The sequence below is a fragment of the Ptychodera flava genome, chromosome 14 (genome assembly GCF_041260155.1).
Source record: "Ptychodera flava strain L36383 chromosome 14, AS_Pfla_20210202, whole genome shotgun sequence".
In the NCBI taxonomy this organism is placed as follows: domain Eukaryota; kingdom Metazoa; phylum Hemichordata; class Enteropneusta; family Ptychoderidae; genus Ptychodera; species Ptychodera flava.
Window position 1 is genome coordinate 40,944,932 of NC_091941.1, and position 26,895 is coordinate 40,971,826.

General features: G+C 38.2%; 1 protein-coding gene across 1 annotated transcript in view; it reads right to left on the reverse strand.

Moving 5' to 3' along the window:
* The window catches only part of LOC139150519 (protein sprint-like), a 108,715-nt gene that overhangs the window by 9,967 nt on the left and 71,853 nt on the right, over window positions 1–26,895 (reverse strand). Inside the window, exons 9-16 of the mRNA XM_070722938.1 lie at window positions 25,829–25,886; window positions 24,954–25,143; window positions 23,709–23,824; window positions 23,219–23,294; window positions 20,154–20,285; window positions 15,883–15,934; window positions 15,610–15,753; window positions 15,108–15,284 (exon numbers count right to left, since the gene is read on the reverse strand). Coding sequence (XP_070579039.1) covers window positions 15,108–15,284; window positions 15,610–15,753; window positions 15,883–15,934; window positions 20,154–20,285; window positions 23,219–23,294; window positions 23,709–23,824; window positions 24,954–25,143; window positions 25,829–25,886 — 945 coding nt within the window. The remainder of the gene's footprint in view (window positions 1–15,107; window positions 15,285–15,609; window positions 15,754–15,882; window positions 15,935–20,153; window positions 20,286–23,218; window positions 23,295–23,708; window positions 23,825–24,953; window positions 25,144–25,828; window positions 25,887–26,895) is intronic.

The window sequence follows — 26,895 nt, forward strand, 5'->3', positions numbered from 1 at the left end:
CAACATGTGTCAATGGGAGCCTTGAAGTGACATATTTTTGCTCGCCGATACTGAGGCAGTATGCTTCACAACTTGACTCAAGTCTGATGCACTGTACAATCGGGAGTATAGAATATGAGATGTGAAAAACCACTTCCACAGAAGGCTAAGTCACCGTTTGTGGCTAATTTGGATGACATTTTCAAAGACTGAGGGCACTTGATGGCTACTATGCATGCCTGTAATGATCTTGGCCCCCCTGTCACCGTGCAAGCATGTAGTTGAAGTAGGTATGTCAATCAACACGGCATGATGGACGGTCGTACCATCAAATGTTTGCCTTAACATGTACAGAAATTTATAAAATCAACTCTTCAAAAATACTGCAATTATACGGTGTCGCTCACATTTGATCAGAATTGGTACATACCAGTATGGGTACCAAAGATCAACAATAAATGTTGTTTCTATCTGTTCAGTGCAGGAAAATTCTACGTTCAATGTTATGACAATGATTTCTGCACAGTACAACTAGAAAAACAACAAGAAATATTTAAACCAGAAAAACAAGTTGACAAAAGTTGGACACGCTGCTACAGCGAAATAGATGTTCCCTTAGTTTGAGCAGGTCTGTTAATATGTAACAGTTCATAAACAATGACAGGAAATGACTCAAGCTCAGTGGAGTAGCATGCTGGCATGCCACCACTCCTGAACATTTGCAGACATGCCAGGAAATCCCAAGAGAGTTTGACCGGTTGACCTCGCTGTTAATTTTATGCAGGAAATTACAATAACAATGCTTGGTCGAATGACGCAGTGCCTTGAGGGTGGGATCGCCAGTGGTATAGGGGGAGGAGTACCTTCCCGATGGTGATAAGTGGTGCAGATTACCGTCGCCTAGGTGACTGGCGTATACGCATGCCAAAAGACACCTATGGTTGATTTCCTGTTGACCAGTCGGATGGCAGAGTTGCAAATACCTGGACTGAACCATTTGGTTTTTTGTGGGTGTCGGTGGTACTTTGACAATAAAAGTAAAGATGCACAGATATTGAGTTTATTGTCTTGTTTATGAGCGGCCAGTATTTCCAACAGCATGAATTACGTGCATTTGCCCTAGAAGAAATAAATAATTTCGAATAAAACATCGCGAATGTAACCACATTCCCTAAGCTTGACGTACACTTAAGTGCCCCAAAGAACCATGGAATCACCCAACTTTCGATCGAAGAGATGAGTTTTGCCAAACCGCGTATACAGAAAAAGTGGCAGATGACTTTATTTTTAGAATCATAGACAGTATAGCGAGATGTAAACATGGGGCCCGGGGGCACCGACGTCCTTTGTACCTCCTTACTGTTTATTATTTGCCATAAATGTGAAATTTGGCAAAAAGTCAAATTGTTTGGACATAAATGAAAGTTATTTGAACTGGTTGGTTACTGCTCCAGCATAAGTTCAAGTGTGGATTCTAAGTATCAACAACCTTGATATGTGTGAAAGTGAATTAAGAATAAGAGATGGGACTACATAGGATCAACACTCTCTAAAACAGGAAACGGTGAACTTATATGATACAGAAGGGGAGAAAATTTAGCCACAAACTTTTGTAATATAATGGACAATGGCTAATCTAAACCAAATTACTTAAACTGGATTGTTGGCATTGATTACACATGTATTTATTGTCCATCAAATAGGAAATAAATTTGGGCCATTGACTAAAAAACATTTGCTTGTTACACTCACCACACTTGTACTTAGTATTTGGAGTGTACACCTATCTACAATACAATGATAAAAAACGTTTGGACTCTGTAGGTCAACAGTGCATCTTTAATGTATGAGACTAAATAAGCTTACCCCTCAAGTATGTATAGGCCAAAAACAATATTTAATTTTGAATTATGTGGTGCAGGGAAGGACATACAATATGGTGAAAAGCAAACTAAATATAAAAACTGAATATACAATTATATGGAAATGTTGTTCCACAGTCATGAGTATCTGGTGTGTGCCGAGAGACAAATATTAAAATAGGACAGTATCATCCTGACCACAGTTTGTCTGACTGAATGTTTCCTCTGATTTTCTGACACGGTGATAGGTACAAAATATTATGTTATTCACGATAGTTATACAACATGGCTTGCATTTTGTTCATTAGAACTGAGTTTTACATGTAAGATAACTTTCTCATAAACTGTAAATTCTGGCTTCTGGCAGCTCAAACGTCGCAATACTACATTTTTTGATATGATATGGAGTGACTTCCACACATATGCAATATGCAGTGACAGTCGATATATTCATAGTGAGAGTCTACTACATTCAAGCATAGTGATGTTGACAACTACATGCATGCCAATGCACGATTTCAAAGTAGCCAGGAGGAAATTCTAATGGTCTTTTAGTGGAAATATAGGTATTAAACGACAGTGAAACAAACAACATTACTTATCGTGACCTTGCTTTTGTGCAATCTCGGATCATGTATGATCTGATGATCATGCCAAATAACCGTGTCGGATTATGCCGTGATTCTGAAGTGCGCGTAAATCGGTCAACATAAGCACACACTGTCTTTAGCGATCGAATGATGTCAAAATCAATGCACAACTGTCGAATTTACCCAAAAGAGGCAACAGAAAACTAAAAGTTATCGCTGTGTCGAAAGGACAGTACATCAACATAAAACGACGCTAGTTTGTTATGACATGGAGGTAGAAGGATAGAGCATTCCCTCGCTCTCACCTAGCCCTGCGTACGACGCTGTGTGTTCCGCTACAGCTAATCGCCCCGCTCACCACAGCCCTGCAAAGACCCGTACGTAGGGTCGCGGTCGGTCGGTGACTTCAAATCCATTTTGGGACTTGACGTAAAAAGCCAAATTACTGCCGAAATTCAGCGTTCTTGGGCCCAAGTCGTATCCCTGCCTACCTCAGCTACTCGATCGCTTCCAAAAATGCCAGTCTTTTATTCACTTCTCGTAAATAACCGTCGATCTCGGCAACTCTCTCGCTAGCCCTGCGTACGATGCTGTGTGTTGGCTGCCAATGTGGGGGAGGTGTGTGTACACCTTATAGTTCTCTCGCTTTCCCCAAGAAGCGGGTTCACAAGGAAACTGAGACACGCAGAGACAGACTTTTCATACACTCAAAGTCGTGAGTTTTTATTCGTATAACTAACATACATGCGCCGCCTAATCATGTGACAGCAAACTGGCGGGAAACTCAGTTACTATGGAAACGCACACCAAATGGTTACAGTGTTGCAATTTCTCTATAATGGGTTTGCTTTCCGACATCCTCCGGGGCGCCAAATGAACTATTGAATGTTCAACTGTGAAAACTATTAAGTCCGATAGCAGTAAACTGAATAAAACAATAAACTCAATGAAACAACGAACACTTCAATCAAGTGTCATTTTTTGAAACGAATCTCGCGATACTTTGTAACATTTTGGAAGTATCGAAGTTTGAAAGTCAATGATTTGTAAGTCTCTAATCTGAACACGAAATCCAACAAACAAAGTCAAATTTTTTAACTTCCAACAAACTCCAATAAACATTATTAACACTAGAGTGATACTTTCACTGTGTCTTTACTCATGATCAGACAGACTCTGTGTCCATTGCTTAATGTTTTCGCGAGCCTTAACTGCGGATTTCCGCGTAGAGCGTCCTTTCGCATTGGGTACATCAGTTTCCTGCAAGTCCGTTCTGGTATTGTCCTCCACAACATCGGCTGATGTTCTGTCTGATTTGTAGCTTAACTCCAGTGGGTATAGCTTAGATATAGGGCGTGTTGTGTTACCTTGCTTCGTTCTGATTGTCGCGGAACGTACGAGTCCATCATGTCCGTATTTCAGCTCTTCCACCACAGCAAGGTTCCAGTTCAGTCTGTGTTTGTCATCGCTATGTACAATCACCACGTCGCCAGTCTTTATGGCGTTTCCGGCTTTCCCTTTCACATAGTGACGTTCATGGAGGGCAGGTAAGTACTCCGTATACCATCGACGCCAAAAGTGGTCTTCAGTTTTGCAAGATGTCTTGCGCGGTTTTCCAGATCGCTTCGATACTCTCTGGTACTCACTGTGAATGTAGGGTCGGTGATTTCACTGTCATCGGTCAGCTCAAGTGGAAGCGTGTTTATGTTATGACCGTAGAGTAACAGTGATGGAGTCAGTGATACATCATCTCCGACGTAAGTCAGTGGGCGCTCGTTGAGCATGGTTTCCACCTCAGCAACCACAGTAGTAAGTTCATCTAGGGTTATCCGTGCGCGTCCTAGAACTTTCTTTATGGCTGTTTTCGTAAGTCCGATTAACCTCTCCCAGAACCCACCAAACCATGGGGCTCTCTTTGGAATGAACAGCCATTCTACTCGATTGTTGATCATGTGACGTTGTACCTGTCTGGATTCTACTATCTTGCGTATTTCATCAGCCGCTGACATATACGTGGATGCATTGTCTGAGACGATCTTGCTCGGTAATGAATGACGGGCTGAGAAACGTCTGAACGCATTCAGAAATGTTTTCGTAGACAGATCAGTCACAACTTCCAAATGTACGGCACGCGTTGAGGCACATGTGAATAGGCAGATGTACACTTTATCTTCAGAATTTCTTGCGTCAGAATTTCTTGTAGGAGAAATGACATGTAGCGCTCCTGTGAAATCTATGCCAGTCACTGTGAAGGGCGGAGCGTCGCTAACTCGGTACGACTGGAGAGGTGGTGTTATCGGCATTCTGTATGGCTTCCCTGCTATTTTACGGCACTTGACGCATTTCCGAAGTACAGCTTTCACACTTTCACGTATGCGGGGAATCCAGTAACGTTGTCGAATATTTGTCACGGTCGCCTGCATTCCTGAGTGAAGTACTCTGATGTGAGCCTGTTGTATGACAAGTCTTGTGAATGCGTGGTTTCTGGGTAGTAGTATGGGAAATTTCGTCTCCTCGTTGATCGGTGCGTTATGGAGCCTTCCACCCAGACGAAGTATGCCATCTCTGTCTATGAACAATCGTAACTGTCTCACCAGGGGTTCTCTCATGGTCCTGGTTTTCCTTAAGGCAGCGATTTCATTGACGTACATTTCGGCTTGAATTCCTGTGATCCATAGGGCTTCCGCGTATCTGATATCTTGCACTGAAATGTTAGGGTTCCCCATGGAAGTCTTGCTTCATCTCAGTTTTGAAGTAAACTTTAGTACGTATGCGGTGACATGAAGCAGTTTTCTCAGGGAGCTGTAGCAGTTGGCATCAATCAGTTTGTGGATACCGAATTCCACGGTCTTGTCAGCTGGGCTTGTGGTCGACATGCTGGGCTTGCCTGGTTGATTGATTGCTTCATGTTGCAGTAGCACTTTACTATCGAAGATGTCACAGATCGGCCAATCGCCGTCACTTAACCAATGTGGTCCCTTCCACCATAGGTCTGAGTTTTTCAGTTCACTGGCTGTGATTCCTCTCGTGAGTAAGTCTGCCGGGTTATCCTTTGTGGGGCAGTATTTTACTTCGAAATCATGCTTTTTGATTTCATTGACTCTATTTTGTACGAAGACTGGTAGCTTCTTGTTTCCCACAATCCAATGGATAACTGCTTGGTTGTCGATCCATACTGTTGTCTTTGTGAGGGAAAGTGTACCATGCAGAGCATATGTCACATGGTTTGCGAGTCTGGTTGCTATGACAGCACCCATCAGTTCTAAGCATGGCAGTGAGATATCCTTCAGGGGCTTTACACGACTCTTGGCCATAACAAGCGACGTTAGTTTACCATGCTTTATGTACACCGCAGCACCATAAGCACTCTGACTGGCATCGGAAAACACATGAAGTTCACATTCCTTTTCTTGTGTTAACTCTTTGATGTACTGGCGGTTGATCTGTATGTCTAGGGCGTCTTTGAGGTTGCTCCGAATTTTGTGCCATTCCTGCTCTAAATGTTCAGGTATTTCTTCGTCCCATCCTCGTTTTTGTTGCCACAGTTCTTGGATGAGCTTCTTTGCACTCACATGGACTGGCGAAAGGTATCCAAATGGGTCAAAGATACTTGATGTGGTGCGTACTATCTCTCGTTTTGTGGTAGGGCTGTCCTCATCGAAGTTTTTCTCCACATATGTTAACTTATCAGACTGTGTTATCCATTTCATACCAAGAGTACTGACTTCACCCTTCGATTCTGCTATTTCGTCACCCTTTGCAACTTCATTCAGTTTCTCGTCATTTGATACCCATGATCGTAGTCGAAAGCCACCACTGGACATGACAGAGTTTGCTTCTTCGTAGTATGTCATTGTGTCCTTTGTATCAACAGCACCGCTAACGATATTGTCCACGTACACGTTCTTTGCGATATCTGATGTGACGTGCGATGGGTTTTCTTCAAGGTGTGTTTTCACAACAGAGTTCAAGATGAATGGTGAACACACTGCACCAAACAGCACCACATTGAAACGGTATGTTTCAAACTGACTCTCTGGATTGTCAGGATCTGAAATCCACAGGAACTGGTATAGTCACGATCTTTGTCAGCCAGCTGCACATGAAGAAATGCCTTCTCGATATCACTCGTAAATCCTACGTTGTGTGCTCGGAAACGTAACAGTATAGCGCTCAGATCATTCAACAAGTGCGGACCTGTCTCTAAACAATCGTTGAGGCTTGGTTGTTCTGATGATTTCTGGCAGCTACAATCATACACAATACGGATAGGTGTAGTTTCAGAATCCTTCCTGACTGCATGGTGTGGCAAGTAATGGCCCTTTGACTGGTCTGCATTATCCATCTTGCTGATAAATCCCTTGGCTACTTGATCCATGATGATGTCATCATATTTATGTCTGAGTTCTGGTTCTAGTCTGCGTACCATTGATCGGGTTCTCATATTGGCAATCTCGAAATTAGTGGGTTGTGGTGGATGGTCTTCACGCCATGGCAAACTTGCGATGTATTGACCTTCCGATGACCTTTCCAAATGTGTTTCACGATATTTTTCAAACCAACCGTTGTTGGTGATATCCGTGTTGTAGTTCTCCTTGATGCCTAAAGTCTCTAAGTCCCAGTATTGCGACATTATCTCTTGGTCTGCCTTACTGTCAGTCATGACATGCAGTATTGTTGTTGATGAGCTTGTACCCACAGTACTCTCTATGTTGGTTGGTCCTGAAAGCAGATATCCAAATTTGGACGACATGGCTGTTGGTCCAGGACCTCTACGAATATCATCTCCCACTACTGTCCAATAGTAGTCTGCTCCAATGAGAATGTCAATTTCTGCCGATTCACTACCAAGACGTTGAGCAATGTTGAGTTCCTTTAAATGTGGAAGATCCAGCACTGATCTTGTTAAATGAGTTCTCATGGGAGTTGAAATTCTTGGTATTATGAGCACTTTAACTGATATGTTAGGTCCGGTGACCGTTTCAAGATGAACAGTTGTGTTGTTCATTGCACGAATACCATTAGAAGTTGAGCCAAATGTTGCCAAATTGATATTCTCAGTCTCTTGTATATGTAGTTTGAGTAGATTAGCGCAGTCATCGGTAATGAACGATCGCTGTGAACCTTCGTCGAGTAAGACATTGACCTTGATGCGATTATTTCCATTCACAGCAGTAGTGACAGCAGTCTTCAACAAGACTGGTCCACACGGATGTTTCTGGTCTCCAAGTGCAAGTTTACTGTGTACCGTAACAGTTTCACTTTCTGGTTTCTTTGTAATGTGATCTGCGCCATTACAGAGGGCAGTATGGTGTTTTCGGCTGCACTTCCTACATCTGAACTTGGATTTACAGGCTGCCGCTTTGTGTGTTCCAAAACAGTTGAAACATAACAAGTCTCTTTTGACAATTTCCATTCGTTTGACAGGGTCAGTTACAACCGCACAAACTGTAGGCGAGTGTGATGCTTTGCAGAATACACAGGGGCGACTCTTTAAGCTTATGGCCTTTTGCTGCGAAGGCGAACGATGATTGTTTTTTACGAGAAAGGCCGCCGTTGGCTGGGGGTCTGTGACGTCAGTAGTTTGTCCCGATGAGGTACCAGCTTCGCTGCGTGAATTTCCTTCAAAATGGCAGTACGCAGATCCTGAAGACGCCACTCTTTATCACCATGCTCCCGTGTAATCAGTGTTCGAATTCTCCCTGGAATTTTGTCGATAATTACAGGCACAAGCAAATCTCCGTATGAGTCCTGTACTTTGCCGAGTGACTCTAAGCCCCGTATGTAGCTTTCTAAAGTGTCGTAAAACTGCCTCAGGTCTTCTACTTTATCTCTCGGTTGTCGAATTTCCCAGAGTGCACGCATATATGCACTGACCAACTTGTGTGTTTGCCCAAAACGTGCACGGAGTAAGTCCATGGCCTTCTCATAATTGTCATTGGTCAAAGCTAAGCCTTCAATCACACGACTCGCTTCATCATCGAGTTGTCCCCTCAAATACTGAAATTTCTGCACGTTTGAGAGAGACGAGTCTTGATTGACAGCCGAATCAAATGAATCGTGGAAAGTTTTCCATTGCAGCAAATCGCCAGCAAATCGAGGTAGGGAAAGTTTGGGCAAGTGAACAGTTCTTTTACTCACGTTGTCGGTATGAGGCGGACTGGTGTTTGCCTGAGTAGGCACTACGCTAACTTCGTTTTCTTGACGAGTAAAATATCGCCGTACCTTTTCGATGCGTAGAATGAAGCCAGTGGTTACTTCATCCTGTTCGATGAGTTCATCATTGTACCCGTCATCGGTGGTGTCCTGTAATATAGTCTCGTCTAGCAGCCGTATGGTCTTGATTTTCTCTTCCATGGTTTTGATAAGCCCACTCAGAGTATCAAGGCGGTCTGTGTTCACCGGTTGCTCCATAAGCTCCTCGGCTTGTTGAAGGAGGCGTTCCATCCTTGTCCGGTGTCCCGCTCTTGACCGTTTCGGTCGCGGTTGGGCTCCATTGTTCGGGCCACTTGCTTCAGGTGTCTCTGCTGAGTTTTCTGTCATGGTCTCGGTTTCCGGATGTATCCTGGTCTCGGCACCAATGTGGGGGAGGTGTGTGTACACCTTATAGTTCTCTCGCTTTCCCCAAGAAGCGGGTTCACAAGGAAACTGAGACACGCAGAGACAGACTTTTCATACACTCAAAGTCGTGAGTTTTTATTCGTATAACTAACATACATGCGCCGCCTAATCATGTGACAGCAAACTGGCGGGAAACTCAGTTACTATGGAAACGCACACCAAATGGTTACAGTGTTGCAATTTCTCTATAATGGGTTTGCTTTCCGACAGCCAACACACAGCATCGTACGCAGGGCTAGCGAGAGAGTAATAATAAATAAACTCTAAAAACTTTAGAACGTCAAAATTCGCACAAGACCGAGGAACAAGATCGCGTCGGTTTGATTTTTCAGTCCAAGGTTGCAAAACAACGCTAACTTGTTATATGCGCATGCGCATATTAAGGGGAGACCCATTTGATTTCGGGGGGGGTATGCAGGAAGTGGGTATGGGAACTTTTTTTTTGGTCAGAGAGACAGCATTTTTTTATTTCAACTGTCAGACCTGCATCAATTTTTTTTATCAAATGGAGTAGCAGTGCAATTTTTCAAATTTAAGCCAGTGTTTCACATATCACAGGATGGTTTTATATATTCATTTTACATTCCAACAAATGAAAACAAAATGGAAAGTCTAGTATATATACAACTTTAAATTATAGAACACTTTTTTGGCAAATCAACAGTGATCAGTACTATACCTGCTTTTCTTTAAAACAGTCAATTCCTTTTAAGTTCTCAGGGGAGATGTTATCTTTTGTGGTCAGAGAAACAAGGCTCACACATTGTATTTCATTATATTTGTTGTTCCTCAATTTTCATTGTCAACTTGTAATCTTTCTAACATATTCATATTGAGAGAATAATGTATTGGTTTTAACACTAGTTTATTGACTCCTGTCTTGTGTTTTAAATTTTCACAATTTACAGAAGTCAAATAGTCCCATATAGATATTGCCTGTACCATTGAGATATTGCAACAGAAATCCTGAAATATGATTTCTTGGGTCAGAAAAAGGGAAGGAAAACATATAGTGCACTGAGGTGTAAAGTAGTGAATGCTTATATCATAAGTGCTGGAAAAAAAAACACATAAGAATTGCTTGTGGTAAAAACATTTGCGCTGCCTGTGGCAGCATGCTAGCAAACAATACATGAGAATGAAGTTCCAAAATTTTGCTCTTTTCAACTGCATTGTGACAGTTCCTTTTTTATTTCTGTCTGTTATGAGTATTTTTTTTCTCAAGCCATTACAGGCTTAATTTTTTTCTTTTATTTCACCTGGTGACATTTTTTTCTCAAAATCCTCCATACCTCCCCCCCCCCCGAAATCAAGTGGTTCTCCCCTAAGTGAGTCCCTGACCTGTACGGGCCAGTGGATTACTTCCTCAGTAGAACTGATATGCCTGCCGGTACCGGTGTTTATCGCCTACGGAGGCCATCATTCTTCAGTCGATAAAAGGCGCCTTTCGTACCAAAAAATACACGACAGCCGCAAAAGTGCATCACTGTCAACTTCATAACTTTAGAACACATTTCAATGTGCACAGATCGAGAAACAAGATGGCGTCCGAGTCGATCAGACTCAGAATTTGTCCTAAAGTTGTGCGCATGCGCAGACGGTAGCTTTAACGAAAGCGAGTCAAAATCAAGTAAAAATAAAAATGGATAAAAATATTGTTTAAAAAAAAATACAAGGCATGTGTCACCAAATTTTGAACATTTCTGACGGCATTTCAACTATACGAATACCCATGCCAAACATCACAATAATCAAATCAGTGGTTTTGAGGAAAAATTGAAAATAGTGGTTTTCAGGAAAAAGCTAAAAAAGTGACTTTAAAATGATTCAATCAAAAAAAGAAAAAAAACCGTTTGAGATACATGCCCAAGTGATCACCAGACCAAATTTCAGAAAAAGTTACTGAAGCGTTTCTGAGATACCTGCGTCCACAGCTTACGGCCCACTATGTTGGCCATATTGGGCCGCGCCATCACATTAGTACCTTGTGCCCACAGGGCACAAAGTACTAAAAATGTGAAAGAGGCTCTCCACGTAACTATCCTAAATGTTGTTGTGTAAAGTTCGTGTTTGATTCGTTTCGAAAATGTGTTCCTACATTCTTATCCGATTGTGCGTTAATAAAAATGTTTGTTTCGCTTTGGATATTTGTAGAGAAGTTTGGATTAGTGTGTACGGTAATGTTTTGTTTGTGTGGGGAAAGCTTATGGCGAGACGCAGCCGGACCTATGTTGTTACAAAAGTTGATAAAGTCGCCCTTTGACGCTCGCGTTTCGAAACCCAAGTGTGGTTTCTCATCAGTCGCAGTGTTGATTCATTCCTTAGTTTGTGTATGTGAAAATTTATTTTAATGCATTTTAGTGGTCTTGGTTTTCGATAAGCGAGGCAAGTATATTAATTTTTGGTCACGTTGTGAGTCCGTTTGGTGGTTCGGTTTGTTTGTTCTATGTTTCTTTACTTCGGTAAATTTTGTTTTGACTGGTGTGTCTTTTAGATTTTTGTGGAGGTTTGTGAATTTTTAGGCAATAAGCACCACTGCGGGGTACGGATTTTATGTTTATTGCATCAAGATACTTACAAGTATCCTGGTTGATGTGCTTGTTCTCGTACATTTTGATTAATAGTTCGTTTACTTTGTTTACTGTTTGTTCTGGCTTGTTGTGTATAATACTGAGTGTTGCGTAATTGCCTTTCGCATTCGAGTACGTAATCGTTTGTGTTGACAATGACGAAAACCCGACCCTTGTCGAAGGGTTTTTTTCCGAAATTTGTCTATTGTTTGCAAGCTGGTTTATCGCGATTCTTTAGCGCGCGACATGTTTTGTTCCTTGTTTGAAAGGGTATCTCTAGAAGTGCGAGTTTAGCAGCTTCAGATAGCTTTCAAGGTTTTGTAATTTGTTGTTCGTGGAGCCCAATTTGACTTTTGGTGTTGTTGCGATTGTTTGTGTCTCTCGACGTAGCGTAGTCATATTTTACGACTTTATTTGTTGAAATCCTGAGGAGGTTTTATTCTGTTTGGTTTTGTTGGTGTCCGAATTAATTTTAAGGCTTTTGCCTAGTACTATTTTACGGAGTTTCATAGTTTGAGCGATGATAGGTTGTTGTTGAATTTCATGTTGCTGTGGGCTTTTCTTTGGAAATAGCTGATTTATTTCCACTGCCATTTTTTCTGTTACGTTACGGTGATTGTTTATTTTGTATTTAATGTTGTGTTACAGTTGTTTGTTATATGTACGATTTTTGTTTGTGTGTTCTATGTAATTTTATGGGGTTTTTTGGTAGTTCTCTTTTTGGAGTATTTAATGGCCCTGAAAAGGGCCGCTTGGTATGGGTTTTTATTAGCGCTTGGCGCGTTTGTTTTTGCGATAAGCCAAGCTTTTTTGCTTCTTTTCGCCGATTCGATGTGCTTGGTGAGTTGGTGTTTGCCGCCTTCTTGTCACTGTGTGTGCGTACATGGACGGTCTGCATAGCCCTTGAATGTGGTCTCGATTTTACAATCAAACTTACATTTTAGGAGTATATTTCAAAACTGATAAATGATTTATGTTTTCACATGGGTTCACAAAATTTTACGGCTCGGACTATGATTTTACAAGTTTCTATAAAAAGTATAAGGCGCGGGGTATTATATATTGACTGATTACTGTAGCTATGATAGGCTACATTCAGGACGGGCAGTAATTATTAGGCAAAACAGGTGGTTTTCACAGTGGGCAGAACTCGGTGCAATGATACTGAACATTAATAGTAAGCCTGTCACCTTGAAGGTAATGCTGTAGGTGAAACAAGGACTTCAAACGCACGATGGTACAAACAACACCACAAGTGAAACGTACACATAGAAATACACGCGTTCCTACGTTGTGCCCACCCGGGCCACGTGATTAAAATATGACTGATACTGCTGGATAGTGTTAATTGGGTCGGTAAACAGTCAATTAATAGTTTAATTGAGTACCTGGGTGATTGGCAGGTCGTGTCCAACGACGCATATGCAAAGCAGGCCAAAAGACAAAAGCCCCCAAAGATATTGACAGCTGGCCAGGGGTCACCATGAATACGTAATGACGCTTCACTACGCAGAAACTGCGTAGTCAAGCCCTTCTTAACCGGTCAAACCCTCTTGGCATTTTCCCTCATGATTTCCCTTTTTCTTACCTCATTTGCACATTTTTGAGACTGATGTGTTCATTTGAACAAATTCACATCTCAACCCCTGCATCTACCTGTACACCAAATACTGAGATGGTAGCTCTGGCGGTATGGGAGCCTTTGTGTGTGACGGACATACATCCGCACATACATACCCACAAATATACAGACATACAGACGCCACCGACTCATCATATAAGCTCTTTTTGGTATTTATATACAAAACCAAATATGAGCTAAAAATGTGATGAAAATAGTGATGGAAATAAAAAAATTGTATCCGCTCAGTCATTGTCATGATTAAATTATGGTCGTACCAGTCCACAACTCAATCGATCATCATGTGTTCTGCCATGTTCACCGTGATCGCGATCGAGGGATGACGATATCAACCTGATGACCTGGGGAAAATTCTCTTCATGGACATTGTCAACAAGACAACAAGGTCTGCCCTACTTGATAACTCATCGACTTTTAGAGGGAGGAAATCTGTCAGAGGTCTTCATCAAATTCAACTTTTTCAGAAACGCACCCAGTCGTTTTCCCATTACCAGAGTGCTCACGAGAACTGCACCAGACTAATCAGTATTCATGCACCAGCCGTTTCTCCAACCAAGCAAGTTTTTTATTCTCGAAACTATTGCAATAATACTGTAGTTGCCCACTATTAGAAGTAAATAAGTGGTAGTTTTTCTCTGCGACATAAGTTATATCAAGCTGTATACTTAATATATGTGCAGCTGTAGATATGTCATACGAGTTAAAATGAGCCCCGCCGATCTGATGGAATCAACCAATTGCAAAGTGTTCGCTTTTCAGAACAACATGACTGTCCTCATGTGGAGTTTCGATAATCGACGATCTGCAGCTAGTCCACATGGTGGTGTTTGAAACACATGGATTATTATTTTTTACATTTTATGAATGACGGGGATTGACAACAATCTTCTTATTTCTATCAAATGTAAAAATAAAAGGTTTGTACATGAAGCATAAGTATGAACGGTTAAACCTGTACCTGCCTCGACATATAAGAACTTACAGCGTCCTAAATGTAAAGTGCACTTTGTAGCGGCAGGAACTTTAAGATAAGTTTTAAATAGACATATGTCATTTCAATAAAATGACTGAAACAGGGGATCAAAACAAGTAATAATTGTCACATCGTTTTCAAAGTCTGATGTAGCTTGTCTCCGATGTCACTCTGTGCATTCAAATTTGAGATCAAATGATATTTGTCATGGCCATGAAGCAAAATGTGTATGGAAATTATTATCTACCTGAAACAGGGCAACAGTAACATGGAATGTAAACTCATGACAAATCATCAGACGGGATTGACGACTCACGAAGTTTGTTGGGTACCGCCATAGTGAATGTAAACATCAACCTGGCAGGACGCGATCTCACAGCTGATGGCAAAATTAATTATACCACATCCTATCGTTGGAGGCGCCATCACACTCAGTTTGACATTTTCCACAAAGTGCTTGATCGCTCAGATTGACGCTCAGTTTGACACTCAGTTTGCCATTTTCCACAAAGTGCTCGATCGAGCACTTTGATGCTAACTTTGTCAATTTTTTGGGGTCTTCCATACCTTGATAGCAGCAGTTCAATATCATAAATCTCTTGAAAATCATGATACATGCATTTAATGTTTGAAGAATCATTTTGCAGCTTTAATCAGTTTAAATAGATCCATTTCTTGCTTTCCATTCACAGCATTTTTGACAGAGGTCATTCAGAGATTTTGTTTCAAACTGGGGCAATTCCATGTTGCAAGTAAAATGCCATCGGACCTCTGAAAGGTGACCACTATAAAGAGGTGACCGCACATCATAGATTTAATCCAGATAGACTGCACATACTATATATGTAAAAATTAGTTGTTTACACTTACAGACATCAGCAGTTGTCATTGAGGGCGTGATTGGCAATGTTTTTGACATCAGTGCACCATTTTCTGCATCAAGAAATGATATTTTCAGAAAACCTTGCATGTCACTGATACAGGGCAACCTCAGTGCGTTTGTCTCACCATTATTTTCTTCCAGATGTAAGTTCTTGATAACATACACTGTAAAAAATATTTTGATATGATTTGATATGCAACCTGTCTCCGTAATTTGCAGCATGTGGCAACCTTTGTGGCAAGTTGTGGTGTATTGTAGAGCCTTGCAAATATTGCAACATCTTTTGTTCAGAGATACATTTGCTGTAATTCCCATCATTCTGTTAGTTCACAAGTTTCTTTTTCAACTGAACTGAAGATTTATCAAGTCTTAGAAGCAACACTATTTTTCATGGTATTCTATGTGAAATTGATCACATCACCATACTTTTCTTGAGCATTACTTTTTTTTACATTGTGTTAATATTTTGAAGTAGAATCATTGCCTTACCAGCACTTATCAAGGTTGTTAAATAGTAACCTCCTTGGCCGAGAAGCAGGTTTGGTTCCAATAAACCTTGCATATAATCAGCATCAATCTCAGCTGTCTTAACATCACAGTGAGCTAAGACATAGATAAACACTGGTAGGAAATCTGAAATACAAGATATTAACCAAAACAACATGTTGAATGATGGTGGCAAAGATTTTGCATACATAGGATACACAGAATGATGTATGTTTAAACTGCAGGTAAAATGTTTGTTGTAAAAGATATACTCACCGTCAGCTCCCATTGAATGTACAGCTTCATGGCCAGGTCTGGTATCCTGAGTCTGTTGATGAAGTGGAATTAATGGTAATAAGTGTATTACAACCTGCAAATTTCATGTAACCAATCACAAAACAGCTGATGGGCATGACTATTAAAAGCTTGAGAATCCCTGTTTGTTTCCTCCGCAACAACTATGTGTAAAGGTCAGGATTAACTGTTTTGTAGATTGCATGACAACCTATGATAAGATACTCTTGAAAAAGTGCCTCAAACATTTCCAACTGACCATAAAATTTGAAATACTTTAATCTTAAATACAAAAACACATATCCAAGATGATATTTCTTGCCGAGAACCATATATAATTTTAACCTTCCTAATGATCAGTGAAGACATGATTATTCATTTGGAGGACAACTGCATACACATAATGGCTTGCCAAAATGTATAGAATAAAGGAAGAAAATAAGTGATAAACATGAAAAAAAATGTGGACATATATGTGTCAATCCATTATTATTAATGTTGATCAGCATAGTTTGTATGTGATAGAAACTGAGGCACTGTGACCAATTGATAACCATACTGAAGTACATCATTAGAAAACTAAAGTTGATACAATTGTAGCAAAGACAAAAATAAGTCTATTCACATCTCAGTGAAAGCTGATCAGTCCCAAAGAAGGTAGAATAAATGGTTGACAGTATACACATATTGACTGGCCATGAGGGCAACAGCATGCATCTGTACCCTGAGGGACTGTGAGTCACCCCCAAAAACAGACTGTTTCCCGAGGCCACAGGCCTCGGGAAACAGTCTGTTTTTGGAGGTGACTCACAGGCCTGAGGGGTTAAAGACATAAGCTGTTGCCCTCATGGCCAGTCAATATGTGTTTTATAACACACTTCATCCGTAGCCATGCATAAGAACATACTATACACAAAACTTGTCGCATGTATGATGTAGTATGTTGAAGTGGTTCAGCAAGAAAAAGTTTTTCTGAAAGGGTTGCAATCTTCTGCAAAACGTTCAATGCACCTTTGATTATCATTTTCGTTCGTGTCAAGTCCTTGTTGGAAACCAGAGCATTCAGTTCTTCTTCAGAAAGTAGAATAAACCGAGAAATTTCTCAACTATCATTTCGCTCGGTCACAGACGACATCTTTGTTTACAATCCAGTTCATGCATGCGCCAATGGTTTTTTGACGTCAGCGGGCATTATTTTTTGGAACTGATGCCTGGCAGGCAACAGTTCCAACAAATGATGCCTGATGACATCTTTTACATGGATCAGCACAAAAAGAATGCATCCCACGTGACTATCAATTGGCGAATTAGAACACAGACTGCAGATGAGGTGTGTTATAATAAGCCATAAACTAACTTTGAGATAGAAATTTGCATAAAATGACACATGGCTTGGATGAAAATGACAAAGGGCGAGTTCAAAGTGCAAATTAATTGGCAAGTACATCAGCAATCCTGTGTTTATTTGTTATGTTAGAAGGAAATGAGTGAAGTCATGGTGTGTACTCAGTATGATTTCTCTGATAAATATAATAAAGGTTGACCTATTATGTGGATTGACTAAACAAAACTATTGAACATTAATTTATAAAATCCAAGACTAAACCAGATATGAACTGTAAATGCTCACGTGTTTCATTATATATTGCAGTTATGTGTAAATTTGAACCTATGCCACATGTTTGCAACTTCATTAAAAGTATTATGATCAACATAATGAACATAATTCACCACAGATTAAATCTATAGGTCATTAAGTATTGAAATATGTAATTAGCTGAAAAAAATATTAATTTCTTTGACTGCTGTCATTGTATCACCACTTTATATAGCAAGTGTAATTGCCTTTGGTCAAGTCCTTCAAACTATATATTCCAAACTTTGAAAGCTCATTAGATATGCAAACTATAAATTAGCTGACATGAAAACTTAAATGTGAAATGACTTCCAATATTGATATAATCTGGTATAATCATCAATGCATAGCATGTTATGCCAATTTTGATCAAATTTATCCAAGTATATATCCATAATTATGAAAGTTCATTAAAGACACAAATTAGGAATTGGCTGAAGCAAAAATGCTTAATGCCTTTCAATAAAGTTAGCCTACATAATAGTATCTTTAATGTACATAGCAAGTTTCATCAATTTTGGTCATGTAAATTCAGATATATATCCCTAATTTCAAAAATTCATTAAATATGCAAATTAGGAGCTGGATGAAGTCAAAATGCTTAATGACTTTCAATAATGTCGTATCATAGTATCTTTAATGTACATAGCAAGTTTCGTCAACTTTGGTCTTGTCAATACAGATAAATATCCCTGATTATGAAAGTTCATTAAATATGCAAATAAGGAATTGGCTAAAGTTCAAATGCTAAATGCCTTTTAAGGTAGCGGTAAAGGCTAGAGCGTCAGTTATAAACTTCAATAAAACTATTAAAACATGAAAGAAGTCAACATTCTATGTGGAATAAAAAAAAACTAGACATTTGGGGTCATAAGCATTGCAGAGTTATAGCCCATTGAAACTTCTGAAAAACTGACCAAATAAGAGGAAGTTGGGGAGTCCTTAGTGTATTAAGTATGGTAGAGGTCCCCTAGCTTTTAAAAAAATGTTTGAAAAGGGAAAGTCATTTTTTACTGTTTTTTAGGAAAGTTTGACGAGGCAGTGCTTGCATTCAGAATGCGTGACTGTTATTATAAATGCATTTTTAGATTCTTTGAGTGTCAAAGAGGTGTCAAAAGTGAGATTAACCAAAAGACTGCTCTTTGACTTCAAAAGAGGGGTGCAAATATGGCTTGTTTTCAACAATTTTGACAGAATAAGTTTTCCTACATAATTTTATACCAATTAAATCCAACCTTTGAAATGAGATATGGACATGGAATTTTTACAGCCTATTAACAAGGTTACAGATAAGATTTGTACGGCATAATTTTCCTGTATTTGAAGTACTTTTTGAAAAATCACATTTTGAAATTTGAAAGAATTTTTAATAATTTTTTGATATGTAAACCCATGTAAAATCATAAAAACTAATTTTATTTACAAATCCTGCCGTACAAATCTTAAAATTAATAGTGTCAACATATTTATAACTAATTTGGTAATATTAATTTATTATTAAATTCAAAGATGTAAAAAAATATGAAAAATTAAATTTTAATATTGATTGGTGTCATATTTCAAAATCATGGCTACAAACATACAATTTTTATATTCTTTGGAGAAAGTATTAACTAAGGGAGTTATCCTGAAAATTTGAACTAAATATCTTGATTCTAACACTTGAAACTTGACATTAACTCTGAGAAAAGAATTGGTGCAAAAATAGCCTTTACCGCTACCTTAATAATGTTCTATTATAGTATCTTTAATGTACATAGCCAGTTTCATCAACTTCGGTCTCGTCAATTCAGATAAATACCCCTAATTAGGAAAGTTCATAAAATATGCAAATTAGGAATTGGCTGATGTAAAAATGCTTAATGACATTTAATCATATTCTATCACAGTATCTTTAATGTACAAAGCAAGTTTCATCAATTTTGGTCATGTAACTTCAAATGTATAGCCTTAATTTCAAAAGGTCATTAAATATGCAAATTAGGATTTGGATGAAGTAAAATGCTTAACGACTTTCAATAACGTTAAATCATAGTATCTTCAATATGCATACCAAGTTTTGTCAATTTTGATCAAGTAAATCCAGATATATACTCCTAATTAGGAAATTTCATTAAACATGCAAATTAGTAATTATCTTTCAGGTCACCCCTTAATATCTTTCAAAGCTGATATATCTTGGTGTGATCAACATTTGTCGCGAATCTCATCAAATTGTGTGCAGTCGTTGTCAATATATATCAGTTTTTTCTAAAATCATTAAATATGCAAATGAGCAAAAAGTAAGCAAGCCACACCCACCAAAAACTAATCAGTTCTTGCCATTTGCAAACTGAATCTATGTACCAGATTTGATTCTGATCTGATGAGCCGTTTTTGAGATATTGAGTACACAGACAGACAGACAGACAGACAGACAGACAGACATTGCTGCGACATAAGCCCACGTGTGTCAACTCGTGAGCAAATGACAGACTTTAAAGTTGAACATATTACTGACTAAAACTAAGAAGAAAGTGGTTTTTAATGGTAGAAATTTGCTTGTGTCAAAGTGTACTTTTGAAATGCAGCCAACACTGACTATCATGTAGCTACTTAATCCAACATTCACACTCACCGATTTGTAAATTGTAGACACTGCTTTCAACAAACAGTCCATTTTACTCAAAGGTGAATATGCTTTATACATTTTATTGAAGAAATGCATGAGTACATTCAAGCTGGCACCTTGTGGAGGGATGAACACAGGCTGTAAATATTGAAAAGGAAAAAGAAGTTGATTCACAAACATGTAGAAATATTGACAACATGAAATGACCAGATATGAACTGTAAATGCTCACGTGTTTCATTATATATTGCAGTTATGTGTAAATTTGAACCTTTGCCACATGTTTGCAACTTCATTAAAAGTATTACGATCAACATAATGAACAATATTCACCACAGGTTAACTCTATAGGTCATTAAGTATTCAAATACGCAATTAGCTGAAATAGAAATAATTAATTTCTTTGACTGCTGTCACTGTATCACCTCTTTATATAGCAAGTGTAATTGCCTCTTGTCAAGTCCTTCAAACTATATATTCCAAACTTTGAAAGCTCATTAGATATGCAAACTATAAATTAGCTGACATGAAAACTTAAGTGCGAAATGACTTCCAATATTGGTATAACCTGGTATAATCATCAATGTACATAGCATGTTATGCCAACTTTGATCAAATAAATCAAAGTATATATCCCTAATTAGGAGAGCTCATTAAATACACAAAGTAGGAATTGCTTAAAGCAAAAATGCTTAATGCCTTTCAATAATGTTAGCCTACATAATAGTATCTTTAATGTACATAGCAAGTTTCATCAATTTTGGTCATGCAAATTCAAATATATATCCCTAATTTCAAAAATTCATTAAATATGCAAATTAGGAGCTGCATGAAGTAAAAATGCTTAATGACTTTCAATAACGTCGTATCATAGTATCTTTAATGTACATAGCAAGTTTCGTCAACTTTGGTCAAGTCAATACAGATAAATATCCCTGATTATGAAAGTTCATTAAATATGCAAATAAGGAATTGGCTAAAGTTCAAATGCTTAATGACATTTAATAATGTTCCATCACAGTATCTTTAATGTACGTAGCAAGTTTCATCAATTTTGGTTATGTAAATTCAAATATATATCCTTAATTTCGAAAGGTCATTAAATATGCAAATTAGGATTTGGATGAAGTAAAAATGCTTAATGACTTTCAATAATGTTAAATCATAGTACCTTCAATATGGATACCAAGTTTCGTCAATTTTGATTGAGTAAATTCAGATATATACCCCTAATTAGGAAATTTCATTAAATATGCAAATTAGTAATTATCTTTCACGTCACCCCTTAATAACTTTCACAGCTGATATATCTTGATGTGATCAACATTTGTAGCAAATCTCATTAAATTGTGTGCTGTCGTTCTCAATATATATCCGTTTTTTCTAAAATCATTAATTATGCAAATGAGCAAAAACTAAGCAAGCCACATCCACCAAAAACTAATCAGTTCTTGCCATTTGCAAACTGAATCCATGTACCAGATTTGTATCTGATCTGATGAGCCGTTTTTGAGATATTGAGCACAGACAGACAGACACACAGACAGACAGACAGACAGACAGACAGACAGACAGACATCGCTGCGACATATGCTCACGTCTGTCAACACGTGAGCAAAAAATACACAGAATCACATTTGTCAGACAATCAGACTTGAAATTTCAACTGATGGTAATATCTGCAGAAACTGTCAGTTACATACTTTTACTATAGCCTAGGGAATCATATAGCCTAGGGGATCATATTTACTCATCGAACCCCATGGTAAGGACATTTTTGAACATTCAGGGTCCTAGTCAAAAATGTTGCTGCACATCTACGTAACAGTACACTGTTTTGTCTGGGTATGAATATTGTATATGAACAAGAAATGGTTAACCAGAAATATGAACAGTAAAGTAGTACACAGTCAGTCATATGTTGAGCTGTTTACCCTGGAACAGATGAAACACTGTCAATGCTACACTGATGGCTCCAATGAGTTTTTTGAACTCATGCTAAGCAGCTATTTCCATAGCTTCTGAAAGGATTTTACACATCATGGAATACAATGATGCATACATGAATGCAGAAATTCCCACTGGGATGAATTAAATGATTATTGGATTGGAAAACAAATGCATGGAAGAAAATGTTAGAATTTGACATGTGTTCAAGTTTGCTGTACCATAAGTACAATTAAATTCCAGCCCATTTTGCCATTATTTAGACTTGCCACAATATCACTGTACTATTATCGATGGTTATTATAGTTTCAAAGGTCCCTGTCAAGATGCACATCTGACCAGGTTACTTTATAGGGTTTTTATCAGGTTTTGGTGTGTCATATTGTCTCTTTTGTGTCTGCCTTGCTCTCACTTCTTCATTCATATTCTTAGATAGAAATGCTTGGAATGATATGCATGAAAGCTAGGAGGCCTTACTATGATAGTGATATGACAAAACAGAAGTGCTGCACGGCATCTCTAGTCCCTGAATCAGACATGTCAGCCTATCTTTTATCAAATGCCAGACACTTTTACATGTAACTGTTCAGTTTAGAATTTCATCACAGTCAGCATGGATCTTGTACAATCTCAATTGCTCTGCACAGCAGGAAGTTTCAATAATTTCACACAGTTTTGATTCATATGATAACCTCCTGAATCTGATATGGACAAATATTTGACCAATGGGTTAAACCCCGAACTGAAATGGACCAAGGTAAAAACACAGGCACATGTATAAATTTGCGTAGAAATGTGTGTATTTCTGTGCGTTTGTATATGTGAGTTTGTTTGTACACCTATCATGTGATCTCTTGTGCACACTGAGGCTGTAGAACACCACATCCCATTTATTCCAGGGTAGGACCATTGGTTCAAGCAGGCATAAAATCTGGTATGAGAATAACCATGAGTAACTATTATGCAATTATACCCATAATTTTACACTTCTGTAGAGCATTTTGTTATGTCTACTGACACATGTTTAAGTAAAGGTTCACAATGTTTGCAAATTCATAGAATCATAGAAAAAGTGTTTGTCTGCATACATGTATCCTTGAAAATATTACTATCTATTTAACTTACTCTTACTCCCAATTCTTCACAGCTTTTACTTTTTGCAGCCTTCAAATTTTTATTCAACAGCTGTATAGAACCATTCCTACAAAAATAAGATGATGGGTTGTTGTAAATTTTGGTATATATCTACAGTGATCTATGTCTGCCACTGAAACTTTATGTATGAGTACTTTAAATATGAAATACACAAGATACATCAGCTTATTTTTTCCAGTGTTAACTTGAACATCCTACTAACTGCTGTGCAACATGCATCAGATATTACTGTCATATTGTATGCATCTAACATTTGCAAACACAATAAACTTTTTCTCGAATCAGTATTTTTGAGATCACTTCAGCGTACATACGATAAATGGACAAACTACCGATAGTACCACTGATTTGCTAAACTAATACAAAAGATATAGTGACCATATGTAAGTGTTTCTGCCGAAATATCATTTCACATTAAACATTCAATCTTTAAGTGAACACATTATCTGTCACTACTTACCGACTGTATTCAGTAAGCAGGCATTTATACATATGTGACTTAAGTGGTTTGATAATACACTTGTGTAAAGCACCTTCTATGATTGCATCTTCACTAATTGGTTCTTCTGATGGCATCTAGAAAATTTCAAATAAAATCCATGGCATTTAAAAGGATAGTTTTGCTAATTTAATCTTCTGAAATGTTATGAAGACAGTACAAACCTTCTTACGCTTTCAGGCCTGACATTCTGGTAACTTGCCAGAGCTACACATATATACAATGTATTGGTGTTTTGGCCTCAAAGGGTAGAACGATGAAGTCAAGCAGTATTGATACATACCAAATACACCATGCTTTCTTAGATCAGCTATTATCTCATGAATACATAAATAATATTTAACAGTCACAACCAGATAATGTCATTGGTTTTTCTGTCCCATCAATACATTGGAATACCACTGGATTTTAAATGTATCTCTCTGACAAACCTCCAATCTCTCAGCATGTTTCAAGACTATTTATGATGTCACTGGCTTTTGAAATACTGCACAATGATAAAACTGACAAGTTACCAGAAAGTCAGGCCTAAAAGGGTAAGAAATATGTAATCTCTGTTGTGTTTGGAACCATATAATTAAAACCTAATGTAGTACTCTCCGATAGAAAGGATCAATTGTGGCAACAGGATTCTACCAAATGAGTGTCTATCATTTCTTCATTAAAATGCTGAACAATTCAAGCTTCCATTATAATTATAAATTGTGTGAAAGTTGAAATTTATATTCAGCAGTTCATATACACTATTTACACAAGTGCTATACAAAATGTATTTTACAGTAAATACAGGCATCCAAACAAAATGTTTGAACTACCTTCTCTGTGAACAGTGCAAGACCTGGTTGAAATTTGTTAAATAGACTGTCTTTTATTATTTTGTATTAAAGTTTTAAGACGTGTTGAAAAGATGGAAATTAATTTGATTTAAAATGTTGTTTTTTCCACATAATTGCACATAATTGGTCCACCAGACTGAAAACCTTCTAAATGTTACTTTTCATGTCAATACAGGAAATGTGATATCATCTCTACAAAAGTAAGATTTCTTTGCCATTTCGGAATGCATACAAGGTTAACATATGGACCATACAATTGATATTCACATTAATACACTCAAAGAGGATGATAATTTATTTTTTGAACTCCTTTTCAAAAAAGATGACATTTAATCATGATGGCTGAAGGTAAACAAAACAGCTTATGTACTTTTGCTATTTCTTTAGTCAAGATAGCCTGGAATATCAAATCTTCCTGCAGCAGATAATGTTTCATTCCATCCATGAACTGTCGTACATTTCGCATCACAACACTTGGATTAATCTCTGGACTTTCCTTGGTACACTGAATGAAGTTTGTTACCGATGAACCAAAAGTTGTATTCATGTTGGTAGATGTCCTTCAAAGATCAAGAATGCATTGGTTATTTTCATCACTTGTATGTGTACAGATGTCAATCTTCAGGATCATAGAACTGATCACATCAAACTTGTATGATGGAGTAAAAACTGGCATGGAATGTGAAATTTTGTTAGAAGACAGTAGCTTTGACACATATTATTGAGAAAATGAGAACATGGTAGAAATTGTCTTCAAAAGCCAGCTAGCTGTCTACATTTTTTTAAACTATCATCACATCCAATATATTACAAGTAATACAAACTATTCACTAATCAAATGAAATGCATGCATATCCACAAATCCAAAAAGTCTATTCACTTTTTACAGTGGGTCTTTTACTCTTTTTGGAGATGTCATCCTCTATTAACCCTTTGCACCCTGACCCCCTGGTACTCTATGATGTCATCGGACATTTATGTCCGAGCCGGGTTCAAAGGGTTAAACCTTTAAGTACATTATATAAATTTTGAATCACTGTAATAATCACCCTGCAATACTGGCGTATCACTTCGCAATCAAATTTTCTCTGAAATTTTATATAAGACATCTGTTTGGGCAATATTCCATTGGCCCTAATTATGCGAGCCACATTATGTTCAAAGTGATTACGGTTGGTGTTACGTTATTCAAAACATCTAGCTTCATAAATATTGAAAATATTGCCTGAAATTGACTGAACTTACTTGATGATATAACTTTGTATTTTACCACTTGGTCCCTGTTTCCTTCTTGGTGATACAGCTGAATAATAATTTGACAAATGAAAGAATAATCATTTAAATTTTGATCTGGCAAATGAAAAAATAAACACTTGACGCTTTCAAAATCATAGTTTTTCCAAAATCTGTTGTGAAGTGGACTGAATGTTTTTGACCCTGTGCAAGGAAATGGTGAGTGTGGACCCCTGAACAGGGAAATGGTGAGTGTGGACCCCTGCACAGGCAAATGATGAGTGTGGACCCTTGTACAAGCAAACACAGAGTGTGGACCCCTGTACGGGCAAATGGTGAGAGTGGACCTCTGTACAGGCAAATGGTGAGTGTGGACCCCTGTACAGGGAAATGATGAGTGTGGACCCCTGTAAAAGCAAATTATGAGTGTGGACCCCTGTACAGGCAAACGTGATGAAAGGGTTGTTTAATACATTCACACCATTGGATCTGCAGTGTAAGAGTAGGAAACAATCGGCTGTCTACAGTGCCTGGCCCAGGGCAGCTCATTTTTATGACAAGCAAGGGAAATTTTACAGTTACCTTCTTGATAGACAGGTGAAAATTCAAAATTTTAATTTGCTGGGTCAGAGGTGAGGCTCATGTCTGAAGGCATACTATGAGGGACAACGAGACCATTTGATCAGGCATGGTACTATCATTCTTGGGCAGACAGGTTTTCAGGCTACCTTTGCAAGTTCATGGGTCAAAGTCACCTGGGACAGCATTTTTGAGAAAAGTTTGTGACTGGAAAGTCTTCTTGGCTACAATGGTCAGAACTTTTGAAAAGTTTAAATAGCAGTCAACAAAATATACACAGAATCACACTCACTGAGAAAACTGATTTTGACTAAACTATCAAATAAAAGTGTTACCATGTCTGACATCTACCTGAAATATATGCAAATGAGCTGATGGATGCTCCCATGGACTATACACACCTTAGAGTAAAGTTTTTTGAGTCGTATCATATCATCATGCAATTTATACATACATGCAGATGAGAGAAAACTCTGAGCACACACAGTGTAAGTTTACCA